Below are 19,126 nucleotides of genomic sequence, written 5' to 3'. Positions count from 1 at the left end.
TCACCTCAGAAGCACATTAAGCGGGGCACTGCTCCAAAAGACAATGATTTATTTTGCACATAATCTCACACACATCCAAAAACACTATGAGTTTGAATATAGCCACCAGTCATCGGGGACATTGAATCCTTGTGTTGTGTTAATTACAGCTTCATGAAAAGATGTAGATGACAAAATAGAAATACCTTGTCTTATAGGGACTGCTACCTTAGCATTTAATTGAGCTGTAATTAGGCCTATCGATAAAACACTTTGGTGGATGATATATTGTTATTGAAATAACTGTGATAAATTATATTATTGTAATTTTAAAACCATCTTATGCCACTGATATAATGATAATATAACGTAAGCATCTCACTTTATTTTGCCTGCAACCAAAGTTGGCATTTCAGGGCTCTAGATTGCAAGCAAAATGGTCGCATATGCAACCTTTTTTTGGTAAGCACAGTTCCTATTTGACTTAGTGGGGATGAAATCGAATGGTTAATTAAAACAAAAATTAGGTCATGTAATCTATTTCAAGATTATATTTTGACATATTGTATTGGTTCTCAAACTACGGGTCGCGACTAGGGATGTCAGATATTATCGGCCGATATTGGCATTAAAATGTAATATCGGAAATGATCTGTATCGGTTTTCAAATGTATCAAACATTTATTTAACCTTTATTTACCCAGGCAAGCAAGTAATATATCCAATATCGAACATCCCTAGTCGCGACCCAAAGTGGGGTCGTAGGTAGGTGACAGTGGGGTCGCGCATTGGCAACATATTTTGGCTAAATATGCCTAATTTATAAATGTGTATTGATACCATAGTGCTATAATTATATTTTCTAATAAATATGCATGATCAAGTTCAACAACGTGTGCTTTTATTTTGATATTCCTTAATTCCACGTTGAAATTACGCAATACATTAAGTATCCTAAATAAAATGGGGTTGTGGTATAAAAAAGTTTGAGAACCCCTGCTATAGAGGCTACAAAGAGTGTATGGTTGACTGTGGTTGATGACATGCATGAGTCTACTCGCGTCTCATCCTCTCACGGCTCATTGAGTCTGATGTGTGCTACTGAGCCTGTCCGGACTGGTTTGATGTGTGCTACTGAGCCTGTCCGGACTGGTTTGATGTGTGCTACTGAGCCTGTCCGGACTGGTTTGATGTGTGCTACTGAGCCTGTCCGGACTGGTTTGATGTGTGCTACTGAGCCTGTCCGGACTGGTTTGATGTGTGCTACTGAGCCTGTCCAGACTGGTTTGATGTGTGCTACTGAGCCTGTCCGGACTGGTTTGATGTGTACTACTAAGCCTGTCCGGACTGGTTTGATGTGTACTACTAAGCCTGTCCGGACTGGTTTGATGTGTACTACTAAGCCTGTCCGGACTGGTTTGATGTGTGCTACTAAGCCTGTCCGGACTGGTTTGATGTGTGCTACTGAGCCTGTCCGGACTGGTTTGATGTGTGCTACTGAGCCTGTCCGGACTGGTTTGATGTGTACTACTGAGCCTGTCCGGACTGGTTTGATGTGTGCTACTGAGCCTGTCCGGACTGGTTTGATGTGTGCTACTGAGCCTGTCCGGACTGGTTTGATGTGTGCTACTGAGCCTGTCCGGACTGGTTTGATGTGTGCTACTGAGCCTGTCCGGACTGGTTTGATGTGTGCTACTGAGCCTGTCCGGACTGGTTTTCAGCACTAAGATGTCAATGGAAGAGAATTAAATGGTCACCCAGTTGACATACTGGCTCGTTCACTTTATTAATGGGGTCTCCACTCTCATTGGGCGTAAATGCTAAATGTTTCCCCCACCAGAGCTGTAGAATGCAGCTTTGAAACAAAGTAAATTTCTTCTTCCAAACTTACTGGCTGGAATTGTGCAGTGGTCTTCTCACAGAGAGCAGACTGAGACAAGAGGGACAGAAGCAGCACGAGTGGCTAAAATGTTGGTGACATTCTATGTTAAGTAAAAGGCAATATCAAGGTCCGCGAAATGATTGGCTTCATGTCCATATATCGTACAATGAGTTGATATAGTAATTATCACAACAGGCCTAGCTGTAATTAACAAACACAGGGATTCAATGTCCCCGATGACATCCCTGGTGGCCATATTCAAAACTAATTTACTCTCAGTAACAGTCAAACTAAATTAATGTGTGCAAAACTGTTTAGTTTTTGGATGTGTTTGAGATTATGTGCAAAATAAATCAGCATTTTTTTTTTTGGTGAAGTGCGCCTTTAAAGTGATGAGATCAAGTAATTATTTCCAGTCATACCTGAAGTAGAGCGTGTGGATGAACTCTTTGAGGTTGGCAAAGAGCTCTTCTGTGTTGATGTTGTACTGGACCACTTTGATGGCCTGTAAGCGACACACGCACACACACACACACACACAGTATATCTGACATCCCCACACTCTCCTACAGTAAATATTTGTGTATAATGAACCATATTCACATGGTGGCCATTTTGCTAATACATCATGCTCAGGTTGGGATTCAAACTGAATTTCCCCAAGGGGATCGATAAAGGAATAGAATATCTTTTCTTACCTTAGCATGACATAGGAGCAAAATGGACACCATGTGAATATGGTAAATGGTGTGAACTGATCGTGACATGATCTCACCGGCTGCTGTCCCGGCTTCTGGATCTCGCTCGGAATTATGAACCTGGGCCCCGTTTCCCCCGCAAAGCCACATCTGCAAGACAGAACAGCCATCAGGTGGACACCAGTAAAACACAGAAGGAACGACTCTGGTGCAGCATCCATAGTGTTCTCATGATATGACATTTACCAAACTATTTCAATCAATCAGATTTATTTAAACATGACAAATGTCAACCAAAGTGCTGTACAGAGGGTAGATAGATACACATAGATACATCTAGACTAGTATAGACAACAATCACATCTCAGTTTTACGGGAAGACACACAAGCAAACAGGGCATGAGTCAGTGTACATCAGGAAATGCTAATGAGTAGAAGTGGGTTTTGAGTCTAGACTTGAAGGCATCTGTCGAGGGGGCAGGTGGGGATGCTGTTCCACAGTTCAGGGGCTGCGACAGCAAAGGCACGCCCCCCCCCCTCCCCCCTGAGCTTAAGGTTAGACCTCCGGACTGTCAGGAGCCTCTGGTCACTGGCTATTTTGTCGGAAGTTAATAATAATGAATGAATGAATGAAAACTTTATTTAACAGATTGCAGAATGGGTACAATACAGTACGGCTCAATACACACAATTGTTAAGGGGATGCAGACCTGAGAAAGACGTTTGTCTTGTTTCCATCAGGGTCCCCCATTTTCAATTCATATAGACATTTATGACATACACAACATACATGACATTTATGGCATAGGGACATATAGGTATTTAGTACTGATACATTTGTGACATAAACGGTATTCAAATATACAGTACTGTTACCCCTAGATCCTGACAGAGTATATACATATGATGGGGAGGGGACTGTACATTAGGAGGGGGTGGGTGGGTGGGAGAGAAATATACATACGGCAGGGAGGGAATATATACATGCGGTGGGGAGGAGACTGTCTATTAGGAGGTGGTGGGGGTTTTGGGCATTTACGGTGGCCAGTTTCTAATTGCAGCCTCCCGTAGGTGCTCTTTAAGAGCGGTTTTGAATGTGGGTAGGGATTCACATTCCTTTACAGCTTTGGGTAGGGCGTTCCACATTGATGTGGCATAATTGCGAAACGTGTTTAGTCCCTTGTTTGAGCCGAATCTGGGTTTAACATGATTTGTTGAGCTTCCTCTGGTGTAGTGGTTGTGGTATTCACTGACCTTTGGGAAGTATTTTGACATGTACATGGGTACCTTAGTCGTATAGTGTATCTTGTAGACCAGGCCCATTGCAAGTTGCTGTACTCTGTCGTCTACTCTAAGCCATCCTAGGTTGTCAAAGTGGGCAGGGGTGAGGTGGGTTCTGGGGGTAAGGTCAAGTAGTAGTCTGACCAGTTTGTTTTGTGATGTTTGTAATTTTGTTTTAAGCGCCTTTGAGGTGCTTTGGTACCATGAGGTGCACGCATAGTCGTAGTACCCTTGAATGAGTGCTCCTGCCAGAGTCTTCAGGGTATTCTTGTTTACCAGAGAGGAGATCCGGTACAAGAATCTAGTTCGTTGGTTGACTTTTTTTATTACATTGGATGCCATTTTGTCACAGGAAAGATTTGCCTCTAGGATGGAACCCAGGTAGGTAATTTCGTCTTTCCTTGTGACAATATTGTCACCCACTGCAACTGAGAAGCCGTCAGTCTTGCTGAGTTTGTTATTTGAACCGAAGAGAATGGACTCTGTTTTGCCCATGTGTAATGATAGTTTGTTATCAGCGAGCCATATGCAGATTTTGCCTAGTTCAGAGCTGAGGGTTTTTTCAACCTGCAACTTGTTTTTGTCAGAGACCAGCAGGGCTGAGTCGTCCGCAAACAGGAACAAGTTGCAGTCACAGGCTGACGACATGTCATTTGCATAAATTAGGAAGAGTAGCGGTCCTAGTATGCTTCCTTGTGGAACACCACAGCTCACTGTGAGGGGGGGGGGGATAAGAGTACCGTTTACCTCTACCATCTGTTCTCTCCCCTCCAGGTAGGATTGCATCCAGCTCACTGATAAGCTATCAAAACCAATTGCTTTTAGCTTGTCAATCAGAATGGAGTGATTGACAGTGTCGAAGGCCTTTTGTAGGTCCAGCATGACCATGCCGCAGTATTTGCCCGCGTCCAGTCGTCCACCTCTTGTTTGATGTGGTCGTTCAAATAGAGGAGGCATGTGTCAGTGGAGTGGGACGTTCTGAAGCCAGATTGGAATTCGTAGATTAGATTTTTTTCCGCCAGGTACTTTTCGACCTGTTCGTAGACTATTTTCTCCATGACTTTCGAGATGGAGGTAAGAATAGAAACAGGGCGGTAGTTGCCTGGGTCTAATTTGCTGCCCTTTTTGTGCAGAGGGGTCACTCTCGCAATTTTGAAGTCCTTGGGGACGTGTCCCTGTTTTATAGAGAGGTTTATTATGTGTGTGATGACTGGGGTGATGGCGGAAAGTCGTCCAGTGATTTTCGAAAGGTGAGAAATGGCGTGCAAGCCTAACCGTGTCCGGCTGCTATGTATGCTCTCGTTGACGTTTCTGTTCTTCATCGTGGAGGTGGTGGTCAGTTGGATCACGGCGTCTCTGGCGATGCTGTCGGACTCCTTCCACATGCTCTCGGATGTCATCGCGCTCGTCGTGGCGCTGGTCGCGGTGCGCTTCGCCCAGAAGACCCAGTCGACGAACAAGAACACGTTCGGATGGATCCGCACGGAGGTGATGGGCGCGCTGGTGTAGGGCTGCAACTAATGACTAATTTGGTAGTCGACTAATCTGCCGATTATTTTTTCGATTAGTCGACTAATCGAAAACCAATGTAAACAACAACAAAAAATAAATAAAAAAGGATTTTTTTTTTTTTTTAATTACCTATCTTTGTGAAAGTGGCTTCTCAGCTCTGGTCCAGCTGAAGACAGAGCAGAGGAACAGATTGGACATTGAGCATGACCTCAGAGTTGCTTGTCTACCATCACCCCAGACTTTGAGACTCTTGTCAGGACCAAACAACAACATCATAACATGATGATCCCATAGCAAATTAAAATAATTACTCATGAAACATTTTAATTTGGATCTTTAAGCCACTTTAAATGAAAATGTATTTGAAGAACAATACAGCAATCACTCATAACAAGATAAATAAATTAAATAATACAAATTAAAGTGGAAGTGTACTTTAAATAACTTTTGTTTGCTGTGTGTGAGAGGAGTCTGTGTGTGTGTGTGTAATGTGTGTGTGTCTTACTCTGATCGCTGTGTGAGTGAGAGGAGTGTGTGTACTGTGTAATTTGTGTGTGTGTCTTACTCTGATCGCTGTGTGAGTGAGAGGTGTGTACTGTGTAATTTGTGTATGTGTGTGTGTCTTACTCTGATCGCTGTGTGTGAGTGAGAGGAGTGTGAATGTGTGTGTGTCTTACTCTGATCGCTGTGTGTGAGAGAGAGGAGTGTGAATGTGTGTGTGTCTTACTCTGATCGCTGTGTGTGAGTGAGAGGAGTGTGTATGTGTGTGTGTCTTACTCTGATCGCTGTGTGTGAGTGAGAGGAGTGTGTATGTGTGTGTCTTACTCTGATCGCTGTGTGTGAGTGAGAGGAGTGCGTGTGTAATGTAATTGTGTGTCTAGTCTGATCATCATCTCCTGCAGGGGAACAATGTTTTCAATGTCCAAAATTTGCTATGGGATCATCATGTTATGATGTTGTCTGGAACCCTGAGAAGCCACTCTCACAAAGATAGGTAGTGCACAAAAAAAAAAAAAAAAAAAAAATTAAATAACGTTTTTTTTTTTTTTTTTAATGACTAATCGACGCAACAATTTCTCGTCGACGATTTTTTATAATCGACGTCGTCGATTATGTCGACTAATCGTTGCAGCCCTACGCTGGTGAACGCTGTGTTCCTCGCAGCCCTTACTGCTTCACCATCATCCTAAACGGTACCCTATCCCCCCCCCTCACAGTAAACTGTGGTGTTCCACAAGGAAGCATACTAGGTCCGCTACTGTTCCTAATTTATGCAAATGACATGTCGTCAGCTTGTGACTGCAACTTGTTCCTGTTTGCGGACGACTCAGCCCTGCTGGTCTCTGACAAGAACAAATTACAGGTTGAAAAAACCCTCAGCTCAGAACTAAGCAAAATCTGCATATGGCTCGCTGATAACAAACTATCATTACACATGGGCAAAACAGAGTCCATTCTCTTCGGTTCAAATAACAAACTCAGCAAGACCGACGGCTTCTCAGTTACAGTGGGTGACAATATTGTCACAAGGAAAGAAGATATTACCTACCTGGGTTCCATCCTAGAGGCAAATCTTTCCTGTGACAAAATGGCATCCAATGTAATAAAAAAAGTCAACCAACGAACTCGTTTCTTGTACCGGATCTCCTCACTGGTAAACAAGAATACCCTGAAGACTCTAGCAGGAGCACTCATTCAAGGGTACTACGACTATGCTTGCACCTCATGGTACCAAAGCACCTCAAAGGCGCTAAAAACAAAATTACAAACATCTCAAAACAAACTGGTCAGACTACTGCTTGACCTTACTCCTAGAACCCACCTCACCCCTGCCCACTTTGACAACCTAGGATGGCTTAGAGTAGACGACAGAGTACAGCAACTTGCAATGGGCCTGGTCTACAAGATACACTACACGACCAAGGTACCCATGTACATGACTAAATACTTCCCAAAGGTCAGTGAATACCACGATCACAACACCAGAGGGAGCTCCACAAATCATGTTAAACCCAGATTCGGCTCAAACAAGGGACTAAACACGTTTCGCAATTATGCCACATCAATGTGGAACGCCCTACCCAAAGCTGTAAAGGAATGTGAATCACTACCCACTTTCAAAAACACTCTCAAAAAACACCTAAGGGAGACTGCAACTCGAAACTGGCCCCTGTAAATGTCCGAACACAACCCCCGCCAATGTACAGTAAATTACCAAGTATGGTCTTGTCAATAATCCAATGTACAGTGTTGTTTGTACAGTTGTACAGTGTCCCCCACCCACCCCTCCTACCCACCCCCCCCCCCCACCCACCCAACCACCTCCAATGTACAGTCCAATGTACAGTCCCATAATCCAATGTACAGTGTTGTTTGTACAGTTATACAGTGTCCCCCACCCACCCCTCCTACCCAACCCCCCCCCCCCCACTCCTACCCAACACCCCCCCCCCCCCACTCCTACCCCCCCCCCCCCCCCCCCAACCACCTCCAATGTACAGTCCCACCCCCACCTACCCAATCCAATGTACAGTTTCTACGCCTAATGTATATACTCCTTTCTTTCTGGACTCTTTTTGTATCACAAATACAGTACTGTAATTGCAAATCTGGTATGTCATAAATGTATAGATGTAGCAGTACTGTCTATCTGTATGTCATGTATGTCATATATGTTACGATGAATTGGAAATGGGGGACCCTGATGTAAACAAGACGAAAGTCTTTCTCTGGTCTGCATCCCCTTAACAATTGTATGTATTGAGCTGTACTGCACTGTACCCATTCTGCAATCTGTTAATAAAGTTTTTCATTCATTCATTCATTCATCAAGCGCTTCACGGAGCCCCATGAGATCAAGAGCCCCTACGTGGTGATCGGGGTCGGCGCGGCGGGGCTCCTGGTCAACCTGCTCGGCCTCTGCCTGTTCCACGGACACTCCCACGGTGGTGGTCACTCTCACGGGAGTAATAAAAACAAGAGGGGTAAAATGTGCAAGTCCGAGAGGCCGGCAGGCAACGGCTCATCGGGAGAGAGAGGAGACCAACAACTTGGTCGGGAATCACAACAACAGCCCAAACGGCGTGGACACAGAGACGTAGACACGGTGAGCACTGCAGCACACATTCGTTGTCCTCCTCTCTCTCCTCCACAGTTTAGGTTTTGAGGAGAAGGTGAACACTTAGGGTCGAGATGGTTGTCGTTTCTTCTTCAGCGTCAGTGTCATACCCAGCTGTCACTATCATAGCATAATAAGAAGGGTTCACAAAATGGGCCAGTCTACCCCTTTATCTGTGACTTTTTCCTGATTCATTGAAAATGGGGGACCCTGATGTAAACAAGACGAAAGTCTTTCTCTGGGTATTGAGCTGTACTGTATTGTACCCATTCTGCAATCTGTTAATAAAGTTTTCAATCAAACAATCAATCAATCGGCTGACCTGAGGGACCTGGTGTTGGAATAGGGGGATAGGAGGTCTGAGATGTAGGAGGGGGGCTGACCATTAAGGGCTTTAAAAACGAACAGGATAACCTTAAAGTGTATTCTGTAGCGTACTGGAAGCCAATGAATTTGGGCACATTTGCCATAAACACAGCTCACTTGGCAATGTTTTGATCACCTGTTGTTTTGCCTACCAAGATGTCTGCAATGATGATATGATGGGATATATGGATTGGACAGTAACGTTATTATCAGCAGACAAAGAAGCCAGTGTGTTTATCAAGGCACACAACGAAAGCAGCACTTGATCTCCACATGACTCGCCTCGGGGGAGAAGATCCATCTTCCAACTCCAGTTTAGCTAAATCACTGCTAGCTAGTGCTGGACATTATTTGTTTAACGTTGGCTAACGACACAGTCTAGATTGGTTGGCGCACGGCTAATGTTGTTAGCCGAATATGGCTGTGTTGTCGTTAGCCTGACAGCTAAGTGCTAACCTAGAGTTTGACGTTACTTACTTTGTGTACGCTGCTCCTAAATCAATGACAACGGCGGTCTTCTCTCCTCCACTGCCCAACCCTTCAAATAAGGGCATTTTTAATATGATATACTCTAAAGGAAAGCAATTTGGTGAATATCAGCCACACCGTTAGAGCAAGATTCGCCTAGAATCGACTTCCGGTCGAGTTGGGCGGGGGCGTGATTTATTTCCGTAGCCTATGTTTGCGAAGACGCTCTCTGATTGGTTTAGCGCCGAAGGGTCTCTTCCGCCTTGTACATATATTCTCTGCTTCAAAGTGGTTATGCTTTGGCCCTCTTTCGAAGTGGGTTATGCTTAAGGTTAGGGTTAGGGAACAACATATCAATTGTTGTTGCATATGCGGAAGAGACCCTTCGGCGCTAAACCAATCAGAAAGGGTCTTCGCTGTACGCGGCTAGCCAATCAGAGAGGGTCTTCGCTGTACGCGGCTAGCCAATCAGAGAGCGTCTTCGCAAACATAAGCTACGGGGGGAAATCACACGGGCTTGGGGGGCTTGATGACGACATGACGTCACAGAAAACGCCTGAATACCGTAGCAAATATTGCAAGTTATGTGAGCAATTAAAAGCTAGCATTTTAATAATTCATGATTCAAATCTAAATGTGTTTAAAAAAGTTGCGTTTCACAACTGAACAAAGATAGTCAAAATAGCATCACCACAAAGGTAGCCTAAACTAAGCAACAAGCGTAAGCTAATAAGCAGCTACCTAAATTGCAAGTCATGATATTGCCTCATTATTTTTCGTAAATTGTAGCATATTATTGTAGTAGGTTTTCACTCCTTTCCTTCTCCCTCGGCGGTGGAAAGGGCAATTAAGGCAACCTTGGATGGACAGCTCAAGCTCACACAAGCACACTCAGGAGCTGTCCGTTCAGCACCACGCACACAATAATAGTCTGATGGCCAGTTAGAGTGACATTGGTGGCATATGTGTACTCAAAGTCTCAAACAGATACAAAACCAAAATGCAATTGCACCTGAATGGACGAACTGACGAATACAAGTTGTAAATTATAACTGTCTTATAAATCGTTTAATGCGCTGGTGGCAGCACTTCAGCACCGCGCGCAAACGCACTAGACAGTATGGCTCCTCGCATGCAATGACGCTGGACCGCACAATAACAAGCCTTCCCTTCGTCTCGCTTCCCACACAAACCTACTGGAGAGGAGGCTGATAGAAACCGATATCCATGTGAATTAGGAGGACCGCTCTGTAAACAGTCTGAAGGCAACTGTGTGTCCTGCAGACAAGGCAACCCGAGAGGATTTCTGTGTAAGGTAAATAATGACAATTTTGTTTCAACAAACGCGAGGCATTTTTTTTGCCGACTTTTCTTCATATACCACACATGCACACATGCATGACGATCTGCATGATGGAAGATAATACAAACGATGCAGGACGCGGTCTCTCCGTATGGGCACGATGTTACGATTCAGTGCAACCAATATAAATCGTTTTGTAAAATGGGACCGCAGTCTGGATTTGTTTACTGGTCTCCTTTTCATCTCTATACGATTGGCTGATTAGACTGTCAAGTCAAGCGGCGGGCTTGCTACTCTGGTTGAGTTCATTAATTATAGTGATCATAAGATACGGAAGGTAAGCAGCGAAGTAGGCAATGGGCATTCGGGGTTGTTGTTGACAATAGTTGGACATCGCATCCTCGCGGTTTGATGTTGAATCCTCAGAGACGCTCGTCTGACTCGGGCAGTCTGGGTGGTGTCACCCTGACACTGGTATTTTACTCGATGTCTTCTCTTCATCTTCTTCTGCCATGATTGATGCACTGAAATCAGTCCACGCTTTAAAAAGCAATACGTGTGCCATGCATATTTATTCTTACTTGTTCAATATTGGTGAGTGGCACATGTGTGTGTGTGTGTGTGTGTGTGTGTGTGTGTGTGTGTGTGTAAAAGTAGCCTACATAATTCAACAATTAAACATCCCTGCATGGATTCAAATGGAAGGAATCTGACTGAATAGGGAACCAGGTGCTATTTATAGTTTTCTAAAGTGCAACACAGTGCAAAGGACTGCAGTGTCAGACTCTCTCTCTCTCTCTCTCTCTCTCTCTCTCTCTCTCTCTCTCTCTCTCTCTCTCTCTCTCTCTCTCTCTCTCTGTCTGTTTATAATAAGAAATAACACAAATTGGTTTAAAAAATAATAGTAAACAACCAGACAGTCAGAGAGGCTAAGGGGAAATCATCCATATTAAATGGGCCTTTTCAAAACTGCACAACTGCAACATCAAAGGAATGGCTGACAGAAATGCAAGCTTAATCCGTCCCCTCTGTGGTTATCTTGAGTTAGGGTTTAGTAGAACACATGCTTTGAAGTTCCCCCGTGAATAACACTCGTCTTTTACTCTTTCATCTGTGTCCTCTGCAGACGCCCCAAACTCTATAATGTGACCTGCCTCACGTCCCTTGCCCGGTTCCTTCTGTATGGCTCTGGCCACACGTCTGCTGGTTGACTGAGGGTACAAGTTATACCTGCAGGCACCGTTCAGAGCCCTGGTGCCAAGTCCTAACACGCTTCACTTGCTGGAACAGCTTATAGGCAACTCCATCATCCAGGTCTGGCCAGGCAGTAAGAGTGGACAGATATGCTGACGTTTCGGACTGTAAATGGCCTCCTCTTGGCTGGAACTTGTCTCTGTATCTATGGAACCCCGGCCCCTCTCCGCCATCATCACACCACCTCCACAGAGCACAGCGGCTGTGATGGACAATGTGCCAACGCAGAAACACCTGTAGCATCCATACATACCACAGGTGTGCCCTCTGATGCAGACAGATCAACCTATGATACACAGGAGCAGGTCACCGGCAGACTGGCTGACTTATCTGTGAAATTAGGCAGAGAAGGAGGGGCTGGCCTAGATGAAGGAGGAACTGGACCGGAGGGGATAGCGCCAGTGACGCAGGCGGGAAACGGGGGCAGCAGCCATGATGGAAGATCTGGGCTGAGCGATGGTGCCGGTGAAGAGGCTTGGAGTCAGAGGAGGGAGGCCGACACAGAGGCTGCCTCGGGGAGATCATCCGAGATGGCAGACGCTCGGAGACAGTCTGCGACAGCCTCACAGTTCTCCACAGGCTCCGAGCAGAAGCCAGGAGCTGCACAGGACCGTATGGAGGATGCGCCTGTTACCAACCCAGCCACGTTGACTTCTTCAGCGGGAGAGAAACAGGGAGTGGCGGTCCTGAATACTCAAAGAGCAGCTCAGTTTGGATCCTCTGCCTCCCCGACATCGTCGACGCAACCGCAACCATACAGCCCTGCAGGGGGGGTGGCCTGGGGGAGGGAGGGCCCTGAACAGGAGATGAATCCATGGGATGAGGTGGACAGCAGAGCGAGTCAAGCGAGCATCAGGGCTTCTTCCCAGGGGAAGGAGGCAGAGACGAGCAGGCCATCATCCCTGGAGCCTCCGGATTCTGCATCCCAGACCCAGAGAAGGACAGATTTCCCTCTCGGCGGATCTCCTCCAAGTCCCGTCTCCTCCTCCTCGCTGCTCCATCTGACCACCCCTCAGTCAGCACGGGGCCCAGAGGGGGCGACCACCCCTCAGTCAGCATGGGGCCCAGAGGGGGCCACCACCCCTCAGTCAGCACGGGGCCCAGAGGGGGCGACCACCCCTCAGTCAGCACGGGGCCCAGAGGGGGCGACCAGCCCTCAGTCAGCACGGGGCCCAGAGGGGGCGACCACCCCTCAGTCAGCACAGGGCCCAGAGGGGGCCACCATGTCCACACTGCCGGACCTGCTGATACCTGAACTCACCCCCAGGCAGGAGGACAGCCCAGAGAGTGTCTGGACCGAGCCACTGAGACAGAGTGAAGGTGAGACTTAACAAATCCAACTGTATATAATCAAAGGGGGTGTTGTTGTTCCATTGCAGTGTGCACCGTCCTGAAGCCCTTTGAGACGACATGTACAAATCAGCAGGATTTACTCGACTACATATTGGACATGCATCTATTCAGGGGTTTACATGCCTATAGGTGGTAATGCTAATGTCACCACCAGTGGGTTTTTGTGCAGAAATAGAATAGAGTACACAACAATGGGGTAATCCAAAGGTTCCCGGTTTGATTCCCGCTCCTCCCAGACTGCGTGCCGGAGTGTCCTTGAGCAAGACACTTAACCCCCGACTGCTCCCGATGAGCAGGTTGGCACCTTGCATGGTTGCCTCTGCCGTCGGTGTGTTTAGAAGCAAATATAAGGTTATTGGGACCCATTAAAGACATCTGAACAAGTATACGCCACTATCGGCACTCATTCGAACACTGTTGTACATCTTTACATTTTCATTTAGGTTGTCGAGAAATAATGAATTAAATGAGCTAAGCAAACACCTTGTATACATATAGGCTACCTCTTTCATGGAAGTAAAGTTGTGACTGCAAATCTGAAAACAAACGTCTGCTCTCTCACAACACTTATTTCTATGTTTTGAAACGTAATAACAATAAAAGCCATACAACATACAACATACAAAACGACATCCCATCACACCAGCCAAAGGTGATGCTCAGTGGTCCTTATCGCCTCACACAGTGTCCTTCTATACAGACCACTGTGGTGAAGGGTGCCGTATTTTTCTCCTCCTTTCGAGTTCGCCAGCTTCTCTGGGCTTTTCATTAAAAAGTGGAAGGGAGGGGGGGGGAAATGAAGGCGACACGTCTTGTGGCTGAGATCGCCTTTGATGATTGGCGACGAATGCGCTACCGCTTCTCCACGCTCCACTTTGAACCCCAGTGGGGACCCGTGGCAGTCTAATTACTTTCTATTCCTGACTCTGCTCTGGAAATGAACGAACATCACTGCCAGTAAAAGGCTGGTGGCAGGGTGCGCTATAGACAAGTCTCTGGGGGATTAAAAATCTTCTTTCTTTCTATCTATCCACTCTCCCCCTCTCTTTCTCTCTACCACCCCTTTACTCATCCCTCTCTTTTCTTCCTCTTTCCATCCCCCCCATGCCCACCCACCCACCCATCCTATCTCCCTGGGCTATTGTAAAGACTGAGGCAGGTTATTATTCAGTGATGCGGTGGAATGAAATGGATTAAGGGGAGTCAGTCTGAGCCAATATGTGTTCCTAGCGTCCCTGGGTGGATTGTCTGTTTGATGAAGCTTCCCCTCCCGACAGAACGGAAGCTGACGAAAAAAAATCCCCAAAGGGTTTATTATGTAAAAGGATTACAGTCTTCTTTATAAGCATCTTTCAACCCTAGTTTTAAAAAAACAACGTTTTTGGACTGAGGAAGACGCCAAAGAGTTATGCACCGCTGGTGGGAACTTCTTTCTCTTAACAGCACTTATGTTGGTAGCCCCCTTATCTATAAAGAGACACTTTTCAAAGCACCCCTCTAGTTTTCATTGTGTCTAAGCTGTATTGAATTTAGCTCTGAGAGATAGTGAAAATAATTGTTGCAATGACGCAACGGCACTCATTCATAAATACCTCAGCAGCACAGCCTGGTTCCTCTGCAACAGTAGGATGGATGCATGTTTCATTCTTACCTCTTGACAGAGTAGTGCATAATGAACACACACAGAAATGGAGCTGAGAGCTCATCATGCAGTTATAGAAAAGTATATACATCGCAATATATACAATGTCTTTGAGTTACTCGTTGATTGCGAACCCGATACTGCGACATAATGGTGTTTTCAGACAGCCTGGGTTTTTGGTTCGAATAAATCTGTCCTTTAGGATTTGGATCCGCATGTTGTAATGGAGCGACCCTGATTCCACGCCTGTGTTCTGTGTTGATCCGATTGTAGTGGACACAGTGGGCCCCATCTCCCAGGATGAGGCCACAGAGGGTACCATGTCATCAGAAGCCCTCCCTCTCATCTTTGAGCCTTTTGATGATGTCACACCAGAGGGGGCGGGGACGGTGGCGGCGGCCACCCTGGCACCCGGCGGTTCTGAGCCTCTCGTTTCCATGGCAACCAGAGGTGTGCCGCTATCAGAGGCCAACCTTGACCAGCTGGTCGCCGTGGATACAGACAGTGACGGCCCGTCACATGCCCCGTCCCTATTGCTGCCAGACTGGACGTCACCTTGGCAGACATCTGGAGCGGAGCTCCCAGAGCCAATCAATCCTTCAGGTCCATCTGTAGCCCCGCCCCCCACGGACACCGAGACAGAACTGACAGAGGACCCTGCTGAGAGAGGCAAGTCATCTCACTTGACAAGAATAGGAATCCCACAGACCGTAGACTCTGCCTCTCAAACCTCTTATGTACTTGAACATGCATCTTCTGTGGCTTGGCGGGATGTATCGTGCGATTCTGAATGAATTTGCCATTGACGGGGTGCACCTGACCCGACTCTGTTTCCATGGTCAACCGAAGTATGTAAGGACAGAGTCGGTCATCTGTGTTGCAGATATTGGGATTCAGCCATTGACATGCTGTGAAACATAAGGGTGTTCTGAGCCACACCTCATATCGTTAGCCTCATACGATAATTGCCTAAGTAATTTTTCAAGATTTTTGGAAAAGAAGAAAAAACTAATTTTCTGGCAAAGAGTTTTTCATTTATATTTTGAAAATAAGTTCCACACGGTGTATCAACAAGTTTGCAAAAATACAAAAACACAACAACCATTGCGTAACAAAATAAGGTGACTTTTAAACAAAATATGTTGTGACTTAGGCATTTTTTCCTCATACATACATACATGTCATACACTAGGCAGTTGTTATACTTCATGCGATCACCCTCTGTGTATGTAACGTTAAAATGCACAAGTCACACGAGTGAGTTAGGCAGATGGATTTTACGTAACAAGCGTTCTGATTGCCTGAGGACATAGGCACTAAGCCAGGGCTATGCAGCAGTGTGAGGAGAGTACAGTTAGGCAGAAATCTCTATTTGGCAATTATCGTATGAGGCTAACGATATTATACATGCATTGTGAAACTTCTCTCTTGCTTCTTCACCTAACATCACCTATGATTGATCTGTCTAGATGCTCACGAGATACAGAGCCCTGGAGAGACCCAGCCCACGTTAGTACCCTCACACTCAACCTTCAAGAGCTCTGTGACCACATTGAGCAAGGCAGCCCACCGGCCTGTGTCCAAATCCAGATCAGGGCTGGAGGAGCTGGAGTCTGAGGGTGAGAGAATGGAGTGTTTTTACATACTGCTGAACTGAAATGATTGTAGGATCAAATGGAGAGGAGGTAGTGTCGTTGTTTATCTTTCTTCCTCACAGAGGAGCCAGATGAGGATGAGGAGGATGAGAATGAGAATACAGAGGAATCTGATGAAGACGAGAGCGAGGAGGACTTGACAGAAACCCCCAAGCCAGCCTCAACACGCACCCCCTACAGCCTCATCCCCCCACCCCCTGTCTGGGTTCAGCGCAACCAGGGACTGAGTAAGAGGACAGACACACAAACACACGTGCATACAATCACTCCACCCAAAAAGCACCACTATCTATGTTAGCATTTGTTAGAGTCATGCTAAATATGCTAGTGGAAGTCAATGGAGGGCATGAAACATTCTAAATTCTATTGCTCCATCGACTTCCACTAGCATGATGCTAACAAATAGGCTTGTTAAAAACGTTTACTATCCCTTTAATTATCATATTTAACAATAATCAGATTGTCTAGCATTAAATTAATAAATTAGTGAACGGATGTGGTTACTCTATGGTTCTTTCCTTCTACAGTGCGAAGCTGGATGGAACTGATCAGGGAAAAGGTGAGACTGCCCCCTGCTGTCCTTGAAAAGCCTTACAGTTCCTTTAAGCAGCTATAATGTCATCATGTCATTAGGGCAAAATGTCATCAAAGGATCAATATTACCCACATGTAATCTTTTCAGGTGTATGTTTTTATTTCTTTCTCTTAATTCTACCCTGGCATTCTAGACCTCTGTAGGTATCATCGCTATACACTTCAGTTCTTAACATTCTATTCCATCTCCACCTGAAAGGGCCTTATGTGCAACTTCAGTTATGCAAAGGAACTCAGCCGGTTGTGTTGTTCACAGGAAGACAATAGCTTATTCTTATTTTCACCTCCTTTCATGTCTCTGTCATCCATCTCTCTCCCTTGCCATGCCAGGCGGGCTATGTGTCTGGGATGTTGGCCCCGGTCGGTATCGGTATTGCGGGGGCCCTACTGATCGTGGGGGCCCTGTACAGCATCAGGATCATCCATCGCAAGAGGAAGAACAGCTTCAAACACCAGAGGAGGAAGGCCAGGCAACCAGAGGTCAATATAACACGTCTTATTTCTCACGGCAATCAATCACTTGTCACATGGATACTGATGCTAGGCTGTGTTGCTTGTCTACGGGTCGATGTGGATTAGGAACACAATGTGACTCTTGGCATTTGGTTGTGTGCTTAATCCCCAGCAACCCAGAGAGCCCGGTGCCAGCCGTCAGGACCAAGCCATGCTATTGGCGGACAGCTCAGAGGACGAGTTCTGATGCCACCGTTTAGAACCCTGCTTCAGTGACCAATGGCTGAGCTCCCGGAACGGTGGCTTGGCCTTACATCACCCATCTCTATGACTACCGCATTTTCAATCACCTTGAGGCTTGTGTGGCTATGACTCATCCAGAGGGTTTGACGGAGTGGGAAGCAAGTGTAAGGTCGCCTCTGTATTAAAACATCAATAAGGCTGTTTTTTGAGGCCATGTTGTCCGCCTGGCGAATGGACAAGACGACCAGTCAATGAAGGCAGTATGATGCACTGTGAAAAACAAGTTTGATGTTGAAAACACATCGTCGCCCGCGCTCTGACGATGTATCTTGGCAGAATTGCCCCGAAAGGCATCATCTGTGAATCAAGGCATGGCTTCAATGCTGAAGTTAGGGCTTTGGGGAATATAGTCAAGATATTACGTGTCAAGATTCCAATCAGAGCACATCAGTTCTGTTATCAAGGGGCTGTAGCAGACTTCAGACATGACAAACACTGTAAATACTGTATGTAGCTGACACGGGGTGTAAATAACGTTTCCCTGCCAACTAAAAGATATGCTCACGTTAACTGGAGCTAGGTTACCACATAGATGACCACATTTTAGAGACATCGAGAAAATATGCAGTTAGTATCTCGTTGAACTGTATGATAAAATGCTTGAAATATAAATGCTTTGTTCAAACCCTCGTGAAAATCTTGGGGTGGGTAAGGTGGAATGAATGTCACCATCAAGCATGTCAGGTCAGTCTTCTGATGTACAAATCTCTATGCTGAATATTACCATAGCAACATTTCCCCCCCCCCCCCCAAGCGCATGACAAGCAACTGCTGTACTCATATCTGTACAACACTCAGCCTATCGCCATTCCCAACAGTTTATCCATGTACAAATGCCCTGCTGAGAAACATGTCATTCTAATAAACCAGGTGAACTCCATGTTATTCTTCAGGCTCTGGGTTGGAGCAGGCATGGAGGACATGAGATCCCATTCCCCCCCCCACGTCATTTTCACAATAGAACATTCTCAGTGTTCTTTTTACTGACCTCACCTGTTTTCACCTGCCCAGACGGAGGAGGTAGAACAGAGATCTCACTGTTCAAACAGAAACATGGATTTATGTCAAGAGGCAAAGAAATACAAATCACCTTACCTTTTCAAAAGAGACTTGAGGAAAAGATCCAAGACATCTTCTCTATACAATTTCTCCTTTAATAGGAACTTACGCTTGAGCCTTGTGGGGTGTTTCTTCATGGGCCTAATTCAACAAAGCATCTGTGATGTGAAGTGGCCTCTTGATGATCCTAATGGGACACCTGCTCT

The 19,126-nt window shown here is 45.9% G+C and overlaps 1 protein-coding gene and 1 pseudogene across 2 annotated transcripts in view; one reads left to right on the top strand and one right to left on the bottom strand.

Annotated features, from left to right (window-relative positions):
* The window catches only part of actr10 (actin related protein 10), a 38,742-nt gene extending 29,277 nt beyond the window's left edge, over positions 1-9,465 (bottom strand). Inside the window, exons 1-3 of the mRNA XM_084314768.1 lie at positions 9,314-9,465; positions 2,637-2,709; positions 2,284-2,366 (exon numbers count right to left, since the gene is read on the bottom strand). Coding sequence (XP_084170894.1) covers positions 2,284-2,366; positions 2,637-2,709; positions 9,314-9,390 — 233 coding nt within the window. The 5' untranslated portion in view covers positions 9,391-9,465. The remainder of the gene's footprint in view (positions 1-2,283; positions 2,367-2,636; positions 2,710-9,313) is intronic.
* LOC311229226 (proton-coupled zinc antiporter SLC30A1-like) lies at positions 5,098-8,453 on the top strand (annotated as a pseudogene). Its single transcript has 2 exons — positions 5,098-5,345; positions 8,158-8,453. The product of its transcript is annotated as a proton-coupled zinc antiporter SLC30A1-like (transcript).
* Positions 9,466-19,126: the final 9,661 nt, after the last annotated feature.

This window comes from Notolepis coatsorum (genome assembly GCF_963971535.1).
Source record: "Notolepis coatsorum genome assembly, chromosome: 5".
Classification (NCBI taxonomy): Eukaryota; Metazoa; Chordata; class Actinopteri; order Aulopiformes; family Paralepididae; genus Notolepis; species Notolepis coatsorum.
Note: the sequence above shows the minus strand (reverse complement) of the source record. Positions and strands in the feature narration are given on the sequence as shown.